The sequence below is a fragment of the Myotis myotis genome, unplaced genomic scaffold, assembly GCF_014108235.1.
Source record: "Myotis myotis isolate mMyoMyo1 unplaced genomic scaffold, mMyoMyo1.p scaffold_m19_p_1, whole genome shotgun sequence".
In the NCBI taxonomy this organism is placed as follows: domain Eukaryota; kingdom Metazoa; phylum Chordata; class Mammalia; order Chiroptera; family Vespertilionidae; genus Myotis; species Myotis myotis.
Genome location: NW_023416313.1, coordinates 156,905,441 through 156,926,027, shown reverse-complemented (window position 1 = coordinate 156,926,027; position 20,587 = coordinate 156,905,441). Strand labels below are relative to the sequence as shown.

Below are 20,587 nucleotides of genomic sequence, written 5' to 3'. Positions count from 1 at the left end.
ATGTTATGTTTTACTTACAGAATAAAACACGTTTAAAAAATTGTAAATCACTTCTCACTCTAAACCAACCTATCTTCCCTTTGAGCCAAAGCAGAAACCTTACCCAAGAGACAGAGACTGCCTCCGCAAACTAGACTGCACAGCATGGCTCCTGATTCCCTACCAAGCCAATTCAACCACTACACAATCTGCTTTTGTTTTGATATTTCTTGCCTTCGTCAATATTCTGCACTCTATGTGTACCACGTAATTTATCCAAAAAATGTTCCTGAAAGGTTTTAATCACCTCAGTCAATTTAAAAAACAAAACTATCACAATCCATAAATACATAAAATTTTTAATTTAAATTCTTTGTTTAAAGTATTACATAAGTCTCCTTTTTTCCCCATTGACCTCTCCCCAGCTGCCCCCACCCCTCAGCATAAGCCCTCACCACTCCCCCCACCCCCGTCTGTGTCCATTGGTTGATCTCTTATTCCCTCATAGATTGGACAGTCTGTTCGATGCTGCTATGACTCTAGTTTTATTTTTGTTCTTCAGTTTACGCTGTTCATTACATTCCACAAATGAGAGAGATCATTTATCTATCTTTCTCTGATGCTTATTTTGCTTAGCATAATGCTATCAAGTTCCATCCATGCTGCTGCAAATAATAAGAATTCCTTCCTTTTTTACAGCAGCATAGTATTCCACTGTGTAGATGTACCACTGATTTTTAATCCACTCATCTGCTGATGGGCACTTAGGCCGTTTCCAAATCTTAGCTATTGTAAATTGTACTGCTATGAACATAGGGATGCACATATCCTTTCTGATTGATGTTTCTGATTTCTTGGGATATATTCCTCTAAGTAGGATCACTGGATCAAATGGGAGTTCCATTTTTCATTTTTTGAGGAAACGCCATACTGTTTCCCACAATGGCTGCACCAGTCTGCATTCCCATCAGCAGTGCAAGAGGGTTCCTTTTTCTCCGCATCCTCGACAGCACTTGTCGTTTGTTGCTTTGTTGATAATAGCCATTCTGACAGGTGTGAGGATGGTACCTCATTGTTGTTTTGATTTGCATCTCTTGGACGGTAGTGACTGAGCATGTTTTCATGTCTCTTGGCCTTCTGTATGTCCTCTTTCAAAAAGTGTCTATTTAAGTCCTTTGCCCATTTTTTTAATTGGATTGTTTCTCTTCCTTCTGTTAAGTTTGTATGAGTTACCTATAAATTTTGGAGATTAAACCCTTATCGGAGATAACATTGGCAAATATGTTCTCCCATGCAGTGGGCTTTCTTGTTGTTTTGTTGATGGTTTCTTTTGCTGTGCAGAAGCTTTTTATTTTGATGTAGTCCCATTTGCTTATTTTCTCCTTAGTTTCCATTGGATCTGTATCGGTAAAGATATTGCTATGAAAAATGCCTGCTATTTTGCTGCCTATGGCTTCTAAGATTTTTATGGTTTCCCGTCTTACATTTAAGTCCTTTATCCATTTTAAGTTTATTTTTGTGTATGGTGTAAGTTCATGGTCTAGTTTCATTTATTTGTATGTATCTGTCCAATTTTCCCAACACCATTTATTGAAGAGACTGTCTTTAATAATAATAAATTTTAGTACAGTGAAAGTCAAAACAGTATTGGCTTGTGTACAAGAGAATGAGATTGATATTACTCCTTCCCTATTAAACACACACAAACATACACACACACACACACACAAATAAACAACTTAATAAAAATGCAAAAAGTACTGAAAAAGAAATAACTTGTCAATTAAATTTAATGCCATGTCTGTGATAAAAATTATCTTACATACCAGGGCAAGCTCCATACTTTGAAAAAAGCTGCACTACCTCAAGCTAACTCCCTATTAAAATTTTTTGAACTTTCTTCAAAAACTGGCTAGAATTCAAGAATTAGAAACACTCAGGATCTGTGCTATCTAAACAGAAATCACTAGCTGCATGAGGCTATTTAAATTAAAATTTGTTCTTCTGTCCCTCAAGCTGTATTTCAAGTATTCATTAGCCAAATAGCCACATATTAGCTACCATATTGGATAGCACAAACAGAACATTTCCATCATTGCAGAAAGTTCTAATGCAGCGCTGCTTTCGATTCTCAAAGGAATCTAATAAGGCCCAAAGAGTAGCAAATGGTAGTAAGACAAATTTTAACAGGAAAAAAAAGTATCTTTCAGTAAAGTAATAAAAACATTTTGAAAGAACTGTGAGAGAATGAATTAAAAGCTGGTAGTAAAAATATTTTTTCTTTTTCTACAATTCCTTTATAGTTTGATTTATTTCAAAGGCTGGAGATGTACTAAAGCTGGAATCCCTCCCCAACTAAGATGATAGACTGTCATTGCAATTGAGGAACAAACTTAAAAACTGAGAAAGAAAATTAGGTTAAGAGAGTTGGCCAGGTAGCTCAGTTGGTTAGAGCATCTTCTGGAATATGCCAAGGTTGGAGGTTCAATCCCAGGTCAAGGCCCATATAAGAACCAACTAATGAATGCATAAATAAGTGGAAGTGGAACAACAAATTGATGTCTTACTCCCTCCCACCTCTGTTCTAAAATCAATTTTCAAAAAGGTTAAAACTGAAGCCATAACTGAATGCCTATTGCCAAACATTTAGTGCTTACTATATACCAAACACTGTTTCAACACATGAGCCTATGAAAACTCTTATAATTACCTTACCTTCATTAATAAAGCAATAATGAAAGCATGCCCAAATAATGAACAGAATATCAGCAATATGTAGCTTTTAAAAATAAAGGGTCTTGTATAAGAAATTCTCATTTTCCTTCCCCTGATCATTTAAAATTGTTTAGGGTCCCCCCTTTCCATGCCCTACATGATCTAAACATCCTTGTGAATGTCTTGTTTCCTGCAACCAATATTTTAAAAGGGAATTTTCCAGTCCATCTGATACACCACACAAATTTTCACTGATTTTAACTATGTAGATGCTTTTCAAAACTTCCCAATTTGTAAATTATATAACCAATGTACGTATTTTACATAACTTCCCAATATATGGGTTACATAACCTTTTAACTTAGCTAATACTCCTTATACAGATCTCATTTATCTCCCAAACAAGCCTCAAGATTTTAAATCTAAGGCCTAGGTTCATTTTCCTCAGATTACTTTCTCTCCCTAAGGTTTTGCTAAAACCTTTCCTTTATCTGTCTGCCTGTTTTTTTTCATCCTCTAGAAAACCCCCATTTTCCCTATAAGTAAATCAAAATTCTATAGCTAAATCCATTTAATACAAATTTTCATGCAAAAGCAATTTATAAGTGGGAAAAGATTACTGTCTTCAATAACAGAAATGCTCACATATGAAAAGATCCGCTCTAAGTCACATAATTAAATGGCAAAACTGAAATGAAATCTGAATGTCCTTTGCTACACAACACTGCAGATTTCTTAGACTACCAATTAGCATGCCTGTATTTGTTCCAACACAGTTCATTTACTGTTTGTATAAATGTTATGATCGACCTGAAGTTCTTATAGAAACAACAAATTTTAAATTTAAGATCCCTTCTATATTTTTGTCTTTAATACTTCTAATCTAAAAAAATACACAAAAGAAAATTTCTTCTACAGGTATTTCCCATCATCTTCCAAATTTCCTAGTGTGATTGATTATATTGTTTTTATACTTCAAAAAGTTTATGTTACTCTTTGCTGAATCCATATACTCTTTGCTATTCCTACTTTTTGTTTGAAAAGGGCAGCCGCTATAATTACAGTGCACAACCATGCTCTGGTCTCAGGAGCACACCCTGGATGTATCCCAAAGTGTCCTCCAGAGAGTACACTTCCAGGAATGTGCCACATGGGCTATGAACACATAACGCCTTGGCAAGTAAATGTGCAAAGATTCTGTGGTTAAAGAGCTTTCCAATTTTTCCTAATATATATCATTGAAAACATTTCAAATTGGAAATACAACTATATTACTGATTAGAATACAATATTCACATTAGTCTTTGAAATAGTTTACTAGATTTCAAAATAATTCTATACTTTTTCAAGGCTGCTTTTGGGATGCATTCTCCTATCTTTTGGGGCACTTCAGTGAAGAAATCTGCAAAGCAATGGCGCAACACTTCTCTATACTCTAGCCATGGCAACTCAAATCTGAATTCCCCTGCAACTCCTCCTAATTTGACCTTGAAATGCACTCTCCTGAGGATCCTATAACTTTCAGAATTATCTTGTATTTCATGAAATAATAAGCTGAACACAAATGTTATTTTCAGTAGCAATAAGGAGGTACATCTTTAGAAGACAACATCCCATATACTGCACTGTAGTATAGAACAGGAGATTTTTCACTGCATCTTCACGTTATGTTTTTATAGAGAACTGAATGGGAGCACAAAAATCAGCCTATGTCATCGCACAGTAAGTTAAGCTATTTTGTGAAAGGTTGTGTGTGTGTGTGTATGAATGCATACACACACACACACACACACACACACAGTGTCAAAAGGTATAATGTATTCGTTATTGTCACAGTTAAAGATTAAACGTCACTGTTTTAGGGGGGTCAACTGGAGAAAAAAGAGGCATATGTAAAACTTCAGACAATAAAAAAAGTCACTGTTTTAGGACACAGGCTTTGGAGTCTTTACCAGGTATATATTTGTCAATTATTTAACTTTGCTAAGCCTCAGTTTCCTCATCTTCATAAATGGGGGGTAATAATGGTAGTAATACAGGGGTGGACAAAAGTAGGTAAATAATAATAATTACTGAATAAATAGTAACACTATAAACTGTTTCACACATTCACAACTGTAAACCTACTTTTGCCCACCCCTGTATTTAAAATGACTATTATGAAAACTAAATCCATAAAATGATTAAGACAATGTTGGTAATTACTCAAATATTAACTATCAATTATGTACTGGGAGCTATATAAAAAAAAATCGCAAGTTACTAAAGAACAAAAATGGAATATAAGAAATATAAGAATAAATTTCATTTATGAATAATCCACAATAGAAAAAATTGTTAAATTTTGAAAGTAGCAATTTATATCAAGAATAAAAATAACAACACATACTCTTTGACACAGTTATCTCAATTCTATAAATTCATCCTAAGCAATAAACTGAACAAAAGACAACAATTTTATGGGAAATGATGCTCGTTGCAATGTTATTTATAATAGCAAAGAGCTGGAAACCTGAAGTGTTCACTAAGAAGATAATAGCTATGTAAACTTATGGTACAACTTGATGAAATATTATAGGCATTAAATTAATGATTACTAAAAATCTATGTCTAAGCATAGAAATTATTTAGATTAAATTAAGTATATCAGGTAAAAAATGAATGGCTTTTGTGAATACCCTACTAAAACAAGTAAAATATATACATATGGATCTAGAAGCAACTGAAATTTGTGTTGTTTTTTAACTGACTCCTTTCTTTCCTAGATGTTATTCCCCAAAACAAGCAAACAAAAAGTAATATCTTAGTCCATTCAGGCTGCTATAACAAAATACTACTGATGGGTAGCTTATAAACAAGAGAAATGTATCTCTTACAGTTCTGGAGACTGGGAAGTCCAAGATCAAGATGCCAGCATGGTCAGATTAGGGCCTTCTTCCAGGTTCACAGCCAACGCCTTTCTTTCTCTGTGTCCCTCAAAGGGTAAAAGACCCTAGGGATCTATCTGGAGCCTCTTTTTTAAGACACTAATCCCATTCAAGAAGGATCCACCCTCATGATTTAAACACCTCCCAAATGCCCCAGCTCCAAATGCCACCATCTTTGGGGGTTAGGATTTAAACATACAAATTTGGGATGGGTGTGAGGGCACAGACACTCAGACCATAGCAGTCAGTGAAAAGGACTGCTCAGCATCAGTTTTCCTCCCACGACACCTAGCCAAATCTGTTTGACACAAGGCAAATACACAAATGACACAACTAGAAGTTAGCCAGTAATTAAAAGCCAAACCAGTGCATGCTGAGGCCTCCTACCCACTATAAAGTTCAGACTCATCTGCAATAGGGTCTACATAACATCAGATACATTCTCTCTCTTTCCGGCTCACTTAGAAGCTAAGTTTGCTCTCTTGAAGGATCAAGACTAGGAAAAACTGCTCAAAAACAAAACAAAGGTGGTTAGAGGCTAGCCTGTATCACTCATTCATCTCCTCTCTCTCCCCTTCCTTTTAAAAATGATCATAATACAGTTAAAGAATATCTTAATGAGATATACTTATTAAAGTTACTTGTTATATGTTAATTTTTATTAAGTTAATTTTGTTTGTTGTCTTGAATAACCCTCTAGAAAAAGTATATACAATTTTTAATCATCATATTTTTTAAATTCCTGATTTATGTTCATGTAAGATCTTGATTGAGAATTAACTTCAAATTCATTCCGAACCCAAGGTTCAGTAATTATGTATCTAAGGCAGTTTTTTCTTTAATTAACGAATTATACAGTTTTACAATAATGAGGGTAAATATCAGGCTAAATTAAAACATAAATAAGTTTTTGCTTTAGTTGTTGATGACTATAAAATGAACTCTAACATAAGCTTACAGACCTTTTAGCTGTCCAAATTAAAGTTAAGGGACTAAATCAAGAGCAATGAACTGATTAGCAGATCTTGCCTATTTCACTTATCACTAGGATCCCTATTAATAGATCTAGCCTATTAATAGGAATCCTACTTTGATTACAGTTGCAAAAAATTACCTAAATCTTCAATAAGCTGAAAAAATAAAACCTTCCTCTCTCTTCTCTCCCATGAAAGTAGATTTTTGCTCTCCATACAATATTTGAAGCTCCTGCATTCAACTGAGAAAGATGACTTATACTTCCAAAATGTGCTCAGGTGTTAAAATTGTGTTCATTAACAAGCTCTAGAAATATACTCCTTTTATAACTAAATAGTTGTTTTAAATACCAAACAAAAAGACTGGCTAGAACTAGTTCTTTGCCTAACACTTATTATATTCTCTTTACTCAATCTTTGCTCAGAACATGGAAGAAAATGTTCACAATATAGATTTATATTATTTTCTGCTTATTGGAATTATTAGTTTCTAAGTTTTTCTGAAAAGTTGCTTTTTAACATTTATAGTGAAATACAAATTTTCCAGGAGTTCAAATCCTTTCTAAAAAGTAACCCTACCAGTAACGGCCAGGTAGCTCAGTTATTTAGTGTTGTCCGAGTACACCAAAGTTCTGGGTTTATCCACTCAGGTTATAAGAAGCAACCAATGAATGCATAAAGTGGAACAACAACAACAAAAATTAATATCTTTGTCTCTCTAAAATCAATCAATAATTTTTTTTAAAGTAACCCTACATACAATTCAGGCTAAGTGAAAGTAAGCACCCATTATTTCATGAATCTTTCTTCTCAAGAATTAAAAAGTTCTTTTTAGTATTCTCTTAACTCATAAAAACATGATACCAAGGGAGGGGACGTTACATTTATCTTAACATCTCTCTTAAGTACTGACACATTTCCCTGGTTTTACAGATGGAGAATCAAGCACAAAGACAGGTTATGTGATTCGTCAAGGTCTTAATGCAACAGTCATCAGTAACCACAGGATCATGTTAATTGTGAACACCAAGTTTGTAGTTATTTAATTAGTGAATTTTGTTTTGAAAAGGCCTTTCTAACCATTTAGATTGGAGTACCCAAAGAATACAAAACCTTCTGTCAAAGACAATATAATTTATTTGGATAAAGTCAACATATTGGTTAGTCTTTCAGAAACCTTAAAGTTCCTAGTCAAAATCCAAATTTGGGTAATTCATGTACATGTCTATCCTCCCTTCCACTTTCTAATTCCCACCATCTCTCATCCCTGATAGGGCCATTATTACATGCGATCCTAACATTCCTAATATTCTCAACTCCTCTCAGGTAAGCCCTTCCCTTTTCTTACCCTCCTCCCTGACACCCTCTTCTTCAACCTCCAATTCCGAAATCCGTATTCCTGTCTCTTTAAATTGTAGAGGCAGATGTCAGCATTCATTCTCCCACTCTAAGCTGCTCATCCCACACTCACATTAAATACATTGGCCTTGGCTCAGGATTCCTCTCCACCTCAACTCCTAATACCAGCCCAGAAACTTGAACAGCCACATTGTTGACCTTTTAAAACATCCTAGCAGATCCTGGCTCCTCTACTCCTACAACCTGTTTTTACTTTAATCTTCCCTCACATGTCAGCACTCTTGAGTCTGTGTTCTCTGATCAAAATCTAACTTTCAATTTGTCCCACTTTCACTCTGTGTCCATTAACTTCATCAAAACTTCCAGTCCCTCAAATCAGCTGTCAATTCTGTGTATACCTATCACTTCAAGCTTGATTTCTTGTTTAAAATCGAGGTATAAATATCACATTGCATTTTGAATCTCATCTCTACCACTTACTTCCTTGTGTGGCTGTGGGCAAGTTACTAAACCTCTCTTAAACCTCAGTTATCTCTATCTGTAACTATGGATAATACTTAGCCTCACATGGTCCTTAAAAGGAGTTAATCTAGCATTACATCTGACAAGCAGTAAAACAGTTTGATAGGCTCCGCTTTCCTAGGCCTTGCTCTATCAATTGCCCATCTTTCCTTAACTCTTTTTTTTCTTTCTCTGCATAACTGACATCACCTCATTTAACAAATAATCTCAACTCCCAGCTTCCCCCTAAATGAGTATAATCTTACCCTTTGCTGTCTCCATTTCATCACTTCCCGTTTTAACACTTTCTCTCTGAACTTTCCTACCTCTCAAGACTTTTCTGTCTTTTAGTGTCTCTTCTTACTCTCCCGTAAAAACACTGCTGTTGCCTGGCCCGTGTGGCTCAATGGGTGAACATCGACCCAGAAGGTCATGGTTTGATTCCAAGTCAGGGCACATGCCCGGGTTGCAGGCTCAATGCCCAGTAGGGGGCATGCAGGACACAGCAGATCAGTGATTCTCTCTCATCATTGATGTTTCTCTCTTTCTCTCCCTCTCCCTTCCTCTCTGAAATCAATTAAAAATATATTTTATAAAAACAAACTGCTGTTTCTAACTATTCAACTTCCCATTTCTACTTAATGTTATCCTTGGGCAATTTTCCACTAGCTTCAACTATTACATATGCTGAATATGTTACCTCTAACTCTGCCCTCTTAACATTCTTTGGGCACCAAACCTATAATTTAAATCACCTTATGGGGTATTTCATACCTTGATACCTAGTGGGCACCCACAAATTAAAAAAATATCAAAATGGAGTTATTTTCCCCTTAAAAACCGTCTCTTCCTCTTCCCACATCATTTACAAGCATCACAGCCACCCACATTTAAAATGTTGAAATCATCCCACACTCACCCTACTTCCTTCACATCCAGTCACTTAATCACACTGGAAATCTATACTGCCTTACAAACTCATCCTCGAGAGTTCCAAGTGAACTATTCCCGGCGGTTCTTTACCTTGGTCATTATTACATCTTCCTCCTTGAGAGTTCATTTCCTTTTCCTTTCTTTTCCCTCTAATCACCTGTACAAAGGAACCCTAGTATTCACCTTTCTACACAAATCTGACATCACTTCCTCACTTAAAATAACGCTCCCCACTGTCTACATGATGAAGACTTAAGCTGGTGCCTTTCATTATTATCCTTACTGACCTAAGAGTTGTGGTGAAGAGGGAGGGAAGCTCAAAGAACAAATTTTCTTCAAATGTTTAGTACTTTATCTGAAAAATTTATGGGAATTCTGTTCAAAATTAATGTAATTAACACACTGAACAGTTAAATATATTTCTCTTAACTTTTCAAAAGAAGTTTTGAAAAAGCTTCCAGGAGCTTCTGTCACATTTATCTTGTGGCCCTCAGGCTCCAGACCTAGCCATCACCTTTGCTCCAAGATTGCTGATACACAAATCTATGCTGACAATCTGGCCACCAACACCTTGTAATCTACCTCCCATTACTCCTCCAAACATGTTTATCCAAAAAGCTATTGCTTTTCTTCAAACCTTCTGTGTTTGCTTTTGTTTTACCCCCTCCCCACCACATTTCTTGGAATACTTTTCCCCTTTCCATCTCATCTCTAGGTGACTCCTAAAATGCCACTTCTTTTCTGAAAACTTCCTTCACACATAACTCTCACCCTGCCATCCACCTCCAGATAGAATCACTTTCTCCTACAGCAGCCGTGGGCAAACTACGGCCCGCGGGCCGGATCCGGCCCGTTTGAAATGAATAAAACTATTGAAAAAAAAGACCGTACCCTTTTATGTAATGATGTTTACTTTGAATTTATATTAGTTCACACAAACACTCCATCCATGCTTTTGTTCCGGCCCTCCGGTCCAGTTTAAGAACCCATTGTGGCCCTTGAGTCAAAAAGTTTGCCCACCCCTGTCCTACAGCCTTGAATAACTTCATAAGCAGAGCACTCATCACATTTCAGAGGGATCTAGTTCCCCTGTTGGAAAGTGAAAGCAGTTATCGGGTTTTACTTATCTTTGCATCTCCAAGGCTAAGGAAAAGTCAAATGCCTAGTAGGCACTCAAATGTCACTGATCTGAAATTCTTGAAGAAAAAGTTACTAATGAAATCTGTCCTGAAAAACTGTTAAGAAATCCATATATACAATTCAGCAACTAAAATTCTGAAATGCTTTCACATATTATTAATGGGGCAAATCCAGAATTGATCCCGAATTCCAATCTCAAAATATCAATGTAATTAACAATAAGACAGCAAAAATAAAAAAGTTTGGTAACTTTATGCCAAAGTTACTAAAACATTATAATGTGGTGAAAGTTATGACAACTTTATAAAAATGGCATCAGAAAAGTCATGATTCACTAAATTTCTGGTAATCCTATCACAGGACACCAATATAGAGAAGGCATTAACATAAAAACAGTCAGAGAAAGATAAATATCACATAACCTCGCTCATTTGTGGGATATAATGAACAACATAAACTGATGAATAAAAATAGATCCAGAGACAGAGAAGCATCAAACAGACTTCAAACTTAGGAGGGAAGATGGGGGGGATGGGACCAGGGGGGAGGAGGGGGAGATCAGACCTTCAAACCTAGGAGGGAAGGGGGGGGGGGGGGAGATCAGCCAAAGGACTTGTATGCATGCATATAAGCATAACCAATGGATACAGACACTAGGGGGGTGAGGGCATGTGCTGGGGGGCAGGAGTGGCTGGGGAGAGGTCAATGGGGGGAAAAGGAGACATGTAATACTTTAAACAATAAAAAATTAAAAGCAAAAACAAATACCATGTATTTGTGAAAGTAATCTCTAAACATGTAAATAAACAAATGAGATGTGTTCAATCATAAACAATAGTATCATTAAATACAACCAGCAAAAAACAATTGCATTCTACAGTCTAAGTCATAAAGGCCTTTATCTAAATTATAATCAGTTATAAAACTGATTAGATTAAATGTTATTTCCAATCACTGTTGAATTTACTAAAGCTTATTCTTCGTACTCTAAATATACAAAGAAAGTGCCTTCCAAGATGATTCAAAAATTTCAGATACAAGGAAATCTTTACTAATCAATTCTATATATATAAGTAACAGCAATGCTATATTCAATGTGGTTCAGAAATACAAAGAAAATCACTTAGGATTCTAGAATTACTGAACTAAAAGAAATCCTAAAGATCAAATCCAACACTCTCATTTTAAATCAGAAAAATTAAGTCTTAAATTCTAGGGAGCAGAAATAATGTAAATCTATATTTATGAATATTTATATTATAAATCTATAAATTATGAACATTTACTTGCATATTATGGGCAGAGATGGAATGACAGTATTACCCTCTGGCACTTATTAAAACTATCATTTCTCTCCTTTAATATTCAAATGTGATAAACGACATGGATTTTGCTAGGTTTTCCTTTCTTGCAATCTACAGATAATCCCAGTTTGATTGTGAGGCTGTTCTGTGTTGAATTGGGTTTAATTTGCTACTTCTTAAAAATTCTCAGCCATTATCTCTATTTCCTCTCCTCCATTATCTCTCCTTTTGGATCTGTTGAACTTGTATGTTGAACTTGTTTATCTTATCCTTCATGTTTCTTAATCTTCCCATTTTATATCCATATATTTGGGTTCAGCCTTCTATAGCAGGAGATTTTTTAAAAATATGTTTTCATTGATTTTAGAGAAAAGAAGGGAGAGAGAGAGAAACATGGATGGGCTGCCTCCTGCACGCCCCCTAATAGGAACGGAGCACAAAAGCCAGACATGTGCCCTGAGGGGAATCTAAAGGGCAATCTTTCAGTGCATGGGAGGATGCTCAACCAGCTGAGCTATACAGGCCAGGGTTATAGCAGATCTTAACCTTTTGTGCCATGGACTTCTTCGTCAGTCTAAGGAAGCCTATGGCCCCCTTCTCAGAACAACATTAAAGGCTTAAAACAAACAAACAAAAAAATGCATAGGATTACAAAAGAAATCAATTACATTGACATAGCTATCAAAATATTTTAAATTTTGAAATAGCAATACAAAATACGTGTGCTTCTTTTATTAACGTATTAAAATATAAGCTCTAGCAATAGTTTAATTAACTATAATAATTTCAAACTAGTGACTATAATAAGTGCTATTTCAAGATACCTATTAACGCCTGGACACCTGGGGGTGAGGGCATGAGTGGGGGGTTAGAGGGCAATGGGGCAATAAGGACACATATGTAATACCTTAATCAATAAAGAAAAAATAATATAAAAATGACATTAAACAAAATCTGACTTCTATTGCCATTATAGGTGAATTATATCCGTTTAAAAATAAATAATGTTGAAGTCCAAAACCCTAGTATCTCAGAAAGTGATCTTGTTTGGAAATAGGGTTGTTGTAGAATGTTAAGAGGAAGTCATACTGGAGTAGGGTGGGCTCCTAATCCAATATGACTGGTGTCCTTATAAAAGGGCCATGTGGCCCTAGCTGGTTTGCTCAGTGGATAGAGTGTCGGCCTCTAGACTGAAGGTTCCCGGGTTCAATTCTGGTCAAGGGGACATGCCCAGGTTGTGGGCTCGATCCCTGGTTGGGGCCACGCAGGAGGCAACCAATTAATGATTCTCTCTCATCACTGATGTTTCTATTTCTCTCTCCCTTCCTCTCTGAAATAAAAAATATATATATTAAAAAAAGGAGGGGTGGGGGCATGTGAAGACAGAGATACACAGAGAGAGCACCATGTGATGATGAAAGCAGATTATGGAATTAGGCAGCTGCAAGCCAAGGAATGCCGAAGTTGCCATCAACCACATTAGCTAGGAAGAGGCAAAGATGGATTTACCCATTGAGTTCAGAGCATGGCCCTGCCAACACCTTGATTTTGAACTTCTAACCTCCAGAATTGTGAGACAATAAATTTCTGTTGTTTTAAGCCGCCTAGTTTGTGATACTTTATTATGACAGCCCTAGGGAACTAATACAATTGCTGTCACAAGTACTTCTAATTCTGCTATGATTTGTTGGTATTTCCTTCAACCATGAATGTAAACAAGGTTCGGTTAGAGATTGGTAGTCTGAATTCTAAGAACTCGATGTCTCAAGCAATTTAACACCTTAGTCTAAGAGCCATTACTAATGAACTATATTTTAACAAAAATAATAAACTATGTTTAACACGTTAAGCACCCAGTCACCGGTGACTGACACTATACTTTCCGTCCGGAAGACAAAACAGGCTGGGCACTTAACGTGTTAAACAAAAATACATCTTTTTCTTTTTCTTTTCTTTCTTTTTTTTCTTCCATTTAAAACTGTTCTATTTGCCACAAAAATCAACATGTTAGGAGTTTGTAATGACAACAGTTCAGGACTCTAAAATGAGATGCTGCTATGACAAATTTGTCATAAACAGCAAACTAAATCTGAATATTAAAAAATAAGGCCCTGGCAAGATAGCTCAGTTGATTAGTGCACAACACTGTCCCCGTACACCATGGTTGCAAGTTCAATCTCAGGTTAGGGCACAAACAAGAAGCAATCTATGAATGCATTAGTAAGTGGAACAATAAAGCGATGTCTCTCTCTTTCTCTCAAATATATATATATATACCTAAGCAACCAAGCGACCAGTCAACCGGTCACTATGACGCACACTGACCACCAGGGGGCAGACACTCAACGCAGAAGCTGCCGCCTGGTGGTCAGTGTGCTCCCACAGCCAAGCTCCTGCGGCCGGCCAACCTCTTGCAGTCCCTCCCCCACTCCCCCACTAGCTGGCCCACCCTGATCGGGACTGGGTGAGACGGACCCCAATTGGCCCGATCGCCAGCCAGGCTGAGGGACACACCCCCCCCCACCTGTGCACGAATTCGTGCACTGGGCCTCTAGTCAGTCAATAAAAAAATTTAAAAATAAAAAATTTCATTATCTGCATTAGCTCCTTAAATGAATTAAATTACCTCTTAGTATTAAATTAACATGATTTGTATGAATAAGCAAATGAAAAGACTTAATTTGTTGGCACCTCTTGGACAATTAAAACACAAGGGTTGGTACCTTGTTAGTACAAGTATTCCTTTTAGAAATACTCAAGTTGGTATTTAAACCCAATAGCCTTAAAAGGAGGCTTAAAAAGGGCATTAAAAAGTTCTCCATCTGTGATGTATATATGTTATCAAAGACACAGGGTTATTAAAAGCCCAAAATAAAATCTTAAAAGATTCTGAACATACTAATTGTTTCCAAAATTTTTATCTTGGTTCATCAAAATTCATGCTTTTAATTCATCACCCTACCAGATCTCTACTAGAAGTCTTTCTTTCATTTGCTTCAATATTTCACAAACAACATAATAAAACTAATTAACAAATCTGTGCCTACCACCATATTACTTTAGGGTGATTTAGCACACGAAGGAGCCATAATAATGCTCAGTTCAATACCCTGATTTTCAAGTGAGCAAACTGAGGCCCAAAGAAGCTGTCACTTGCCCAGAATCACAGAAAAAATTAGTGACAGTTAGGACAGCACTGCATCCCCAGCTCCAAGTCCAATGTTCTTTACACTATACCCTACTACATAAAGGTTGGTAATGGTTAAATAAATGATCCGCAGATGACTTTTGTATGATCACATACGTTGTAATTTTATTTATTTTATTATATAGTATTTTGTTTTAGTCCAGTTGTCCAAAAACAACCTCACAAGTCTTTTGTTTTTTCAAATATCAATTTTATTTTACCATCCAGCACCTTTTAAAAATAGGCACAAGATCTCATTTCCTCATTCAATTTGGCAAAAATTGCCCTAGCCAGGTGGCCCAGGTGATTGGAGAAATGTCCCATATAGCGGGTTCGATTACCAGTCAGGGCACATACCTAGGTTGCTGGCTGGGTCTAGGTGGGTATGAGAGGCAACCAATGTATGTTTCTCTCTCACATCTTTCTCTCTCTTGTTTTTCTTTCTCTCTCTCTTTTTCTTTCTCTTTCTCTCTCTCTCAAAATCAATAAAAAAATATCCTTAGGTGAGAATTTTTTTTTAAATGGCAAAAATTTATTTCTAAGAGAACTGGACAGACATTTCAAGGTATAAGCACTCTGATACACTGAGTTATTATTCTTTTCTAGAGGGCAATTTGGCAGGAATAAAAAAATTTTTTAACTTACATCTTTTAACCCCATTCCTAGACTATCTCAAGGAAAAAGTAATATATTTGGATACAGACAGAACTCAGGATCAAATGCAGCACTGCTTAGAAATATCTAAAAATAGTAGACTGATTAAAACTAATGTATGTTACATACTGAATATAATGTAGCCATTAAAATTATATTCTAGAATGTAATGACACAGGAAAATATTCACAATATATTAAGTTATAATAGGATCCACTACGCAATTCCATTTCTGCTGAAAATAGATGCATATACATAAATTATATAATACATGAGTAAAGCATTTATCACAGTGCTTGGAACATGGTAAAAAAAAAAATCCAGTAAGTGAATATGCTTTATGCATATCATAGGAAAAGTTTGTTTATATATAAAATATGAAGACATTATATTAGTAGTAGAAATGCAAATAAATTATTATTTTTTCACTTTAAAGACCATTTTGTACATTATCTGAAATAAACTAATACTCCTGCGTGGAACAAATTATTTTTTTAAACTGCACTTTTAACTCAGTTCCAGTTCCTACTGAAGGTTGAAGAAAAGCAGAATTTTACCAACCTTTCCCAAAATCTGATATTGCATAAGACAAAGTCTTACACATAGTAGATCCTTCACTAATTCTTGATTCAATATATATCCACAATCAACCTGAGAGCTAACTATCTCTCTATACATAACTCTTATTTCAAATAATAAAGCACATACTAGAGGATTTCAACATGAGGCCGCAAAGGCCGTACTGTATTTTACTACAATGGCTAGAAATTATTAAGGTTTCTCAAGATATTGGTGATTTTCACTTTTTTTCTACACTTGATCTTAGCCGAAAGGCCTAAAAACGATTACTTTTTTTTTTTCCTAACGGTTGAAATTAGGTGTAAAAACATTCCAGTGTTAAAAATAATCTCTACTGTAATTAGATTCCTGTTAATTGAGACTGAAAAAAACTGAGAAAATAAAAAATATACATAAGGATTTTTTAAATAAAGTCCACATTACAAGGCAGTTTTACACTATGTTAAACCTTCAAGGGCATCGGCCATTATATATTTCTTGTATCTTCATAATATATATGGTTAAATAATAAGTTGCCATTTCAAAACATTACTTTATATATTAAAGATGAGATATATAAATTACCAGAATAAAAGCTACGTTCCAAACAAGTTTACTGTGGTTTATCTAATGCACAGTGTTGGCCCTAATAAAACTGATTACCAGATGAACACATCACTTTTTAATATTAAAAAAAAAGTAAGTAAAATCCCAAGAGCTTGTTCCCATGAAGAGTTAAGATCTAATAGCAAAATATTATATGGTAAAATATTAATTTTGTCCTACAAAAACTAGCTTAACAAACCTTCTAGGGGAATAACATTAGTAAAGCAGGATATATCTGTGAAAACAGAATTCCAAAAATATAGGTGAGTGAGGTTATTTCCAAGTTGTCTCACACTAAGTACATTTAAAATTTAAGAGAGAGAGAGAGAAGCAACCTTCTCAGTTAAAAATTGCCATTTCGTGTTTCAAATAGCAACATCTTTGGTATTAAACCACTGGGAATATTTACTCATTTTTCATGTAACAGCAAAATCATCCACTGACATCACTACACCAAAAACTTGCTCTGAATTTGTTCATGGCAAGTATTACAGAAAGAGACATTTAGAAACTATTTTACACGTGTCAATCCACATCCCCTCATTTGCTTTTCTATTAGCTGAGGTATTAAATATTTCACTTTAAATATGGTAATTAGTCTTTTCCTATCCCTAAAATGAACTTGACATGTTCATCCAAGCTTTCTGAAGAGACACAAAAAATATCGTCATTCTGTTCAGAATTTCCAGCAGTTGTTCTCCTAACTAGGCGTTATCTGAGATACAGTACTTCTTGATCTCGCTCAAAGTAGGTCTAATCTGCGGAAGGCAGTGAGACAGTGTACTGCACTGTGAATGGACAGCCAGGTATTTTATGAATGGAGGCGATCACGTGATCCCAGCACCTCCCCGAACTGATATTTCCCACATAACTGTGTCAACATTCTGAGAACAGGGGTAGTTGTTTGTGTGTGCGTATGTTTTAGCATTTAACCTAAAACTTCGAATTTTCCTTACTTCCTAAATTCAAAAATCTACGTGAAGACCATCAAGCTTCGAATTTTTTTCTTGGGAAATCCTTTCAAGATGTCCAAGGTGATGGATGTTTAATTATTTTTTTATGAATGAAGAGTGTGCTATGCAAATGAGGGCGATTCACAAAAAAAGAGAGAACATGGCGGCCACTTCTGCTTCCCGACTGCACTGACACTGCAGCAATTTACCTTCTCCCACACCCGCTCATCAGAAGAGTGTGCTGGGGGGAGGGAGGGGAAGGAAAAACGCTGCTTGGCATTTCTCAAACTATTTTATGTTAAACAGGCCTAGGCTTTGGACCTTTATTAAAGTTCTCTCAAAAGAGGTCTGGCTCGAGGAATGCACTTTATTTAAAGGAATGCATCCTAGGACCAGCCGTAACTCACTTAACTCTTTCCAACCCTCAAAAGATAAACAAAATTTGAATTACAAGAAAACGGAAGCTAATATCCTGCACGAAATTAAATCCAACCTCAACAGAAAACTGTCAGCGCACCAATACTTCTCCAAGCAGCTGTTACGTTAAAGCAAAATATTGTAAAAGGCAAAGTATTTCGCTTGAAAAACAGAAGGACAGCCCACATAAATAAAAACTTTAACCAGGCTGCTCTAGAAGTTCATCAATGAAGTCATCAACATATTCAGCAATGTAAATAGTATTAAACCAACGTAAAAGGTGTATTTTAACATAGCTGAAGAACAAAACATTAGCATTCGAAATTCTTCTATGCACCTGATAAACACATGTCCAAGGTTCGCAAAGGCAAAATAGAATGGTTCAACAGCTCCCACACTCCAGGCGTCCATAATCCCATTAAATTCTAAACATGTCCCCCTGGCCCCATTTTTTACAAGACTCTTTCAGGTCATAAGTTTAAAAAAGGAGGGGAGGGGGCAGAGGCTTAATCTGTATTTAGGAGTCACTGACTCATCGAATTAAGATTCAAGAGCAGTTTGCTGCAGGAGGTGCTCCCACACATTCATTTCCAAGTGAAATAGCTATAAAGGAAACAGGATGGATATTCGGGATATGTTGATTGGCACGCTCCCGTGAAAAAGGACAGGCCAAAGGTCTTCCAGGCAAAGGGGTCATTTCTCCCCTGCCTGCATCCATCCACCCACACCACTCGATCTCCCGGACATAAAACTGCCATCCAACCCCAACCCTCAATACCCTTCCCCAGAAGAAAGCAACTAAATGGGGGTGGGGGAGTGAGAGCTGCCATGAAATTAAATGGCTAAAGAAATCAAATATTATCTGCAGAACAAGATGCACCGAACTCTCCAGGGCTGCAAGCTCTCCGGCACCCAAGTCTTGGAGGGGTGTGGGTGTGGGGGGCGGCGGAGGAAGGGTAGGGGGTAGTAATCAAGACCAATGAGGCGCTTACTCGTGGTCAGAAGTCGCCGTCTCCTCGCTCATCTTTCCCTCACCGTGATCCGATCTGGAGATGGAGGCGCAACAGCGGGAGGAGCAGCAGGAGCACCGAGGGACCGGAGGCAGCGACGGCCGGGGGGGCGCGCGGGCAGCAGCTCAGGGGCCTCACCATGGTGGACGCCTCACCCGGAGCGGGGCCCCCCCAGCCGGGAACCCCGGCCGCCCCCGCAGGGGGGTGGCGGCAACAACCTCCGCCGTGGCGACCCCAGCCTCGTCCCTCGCCGCAGCGCCCAGCCAGGAGGTCCGAGGAGGCCGGGGAGGTGTGCGGAGGGGAGAAAAGGAAGGGGGGCTGTGCAAAGGGCGCCTGGAGAGCGGCTGCTCCCGCCACGGAGCGGCGAGCAGCGGGGTCCGGCCAGCCAGGCGCGGGCGGGCGGCGGCGAAGCCGGAGCACAGGCGGCGCTGCCCTCAGAGATGCGGCGAGGAGGAAGCAGAGCTCCGCTCGGCGGGGGCCGGCGCGGGGGTGCCGAAGCCAGGCTCCGGGCGGCGGCGGCGGCGCGGTCCTACCGGAGCCCACCCCACCATCTCCCGCCCGGCTGCCGGCACCCGCTCAGCCCCCGGCAGCGAGCGGGGCGGTCCTCAAGAGCGAGCACCACCGGGCGCGGGGCCTCGCGGCGGCGGATTCCTCCAGACACGCTCCAGCCGGGACGGCTCCGGAGGGGGGAGAGGGGGCGGCGGGGAGCGCGTGAGGCGGGGGCAGGCGGCCGATCGCCCCCGCCCGGCCGGCGTAGAGCGGGCGCTCCCGCGGGGGGCAGGGTCCCGAGAAGCAGCTGGAGAGCGAAGAGAGCGGCCGCAGGTCACCAGGCAGCCGGCGTCCAGCAGCCGCTCGGCGGGCCAACTCCTCACCTCCGCACACCCGCCGGAGGGGAGCCGCGAGGGGGGCGGCGGAAGCGCTCACGCCGCCCGCTCCTTCCGCCGTCGCCGCTGCCCGAACCCGGGGCGCCCGCCGGAGGAGGCGAAGTAGTCCCTGGCGACTTCTCCCGGCCGCTGGCTTCCCCCGGGGAGCAAAGTGAGCGCGGGCTGGGGGTGGGCAGAGCGGGACGCCCGAGCAGTGAGGGTGTGTGGGGAGGAGGACCCAGAGCTGCGGCCCCGGAGCGAATCACTGCAACTCGAAGTCGTGTGCAGCATAGCAAGTTTCAGGAAAGTAGTCCCCTCCTCCCTTCATTTCCCAAATCGGAGGGAGGCGGAGGGATACGCCAGGCACCGAGCTCGGTGTGCGTGCGCGCGCTCCAAACTCTTGGCACGCCGCGAAAGGGGGCGGGGGTGTGAGCTGCACCGGGAGCTGCTTGGGAGGCTGCATTGTTGCGGCAGCGGTCCTCCCAGCCCCTCGTTTTGGAATATTTG

The 20,587-nt window shown here is 38.7% G+C and overlaps 1 protein-coding gene across 1 annotated transcript in view; it reads right to left on the bottom strand.

Moving 5' to 3' along the window:
* The window catches only part of SPRED1 (sprouty related EVH1 domain containing 1), a 131,285-nt gene extending 111,060 nt beyond the window's left edge, over positions 1-20,225 (bottom strand). Inside the window, exon 1 of the mRNA XM_036296780.1 lies at positions 19,200-20,225. Within this exon, the coding sequence (XP_036152673.1) occupies positions 19,200-19,231 (32 nt within the window). The 5' untranslated portion in view covers positions 19,232-20,225. The remainder of the gene's footprint in view (positions 1-19,199) is intronic.
* Positions 20,226-20,587: the final 362 nt, after the last annotated feature.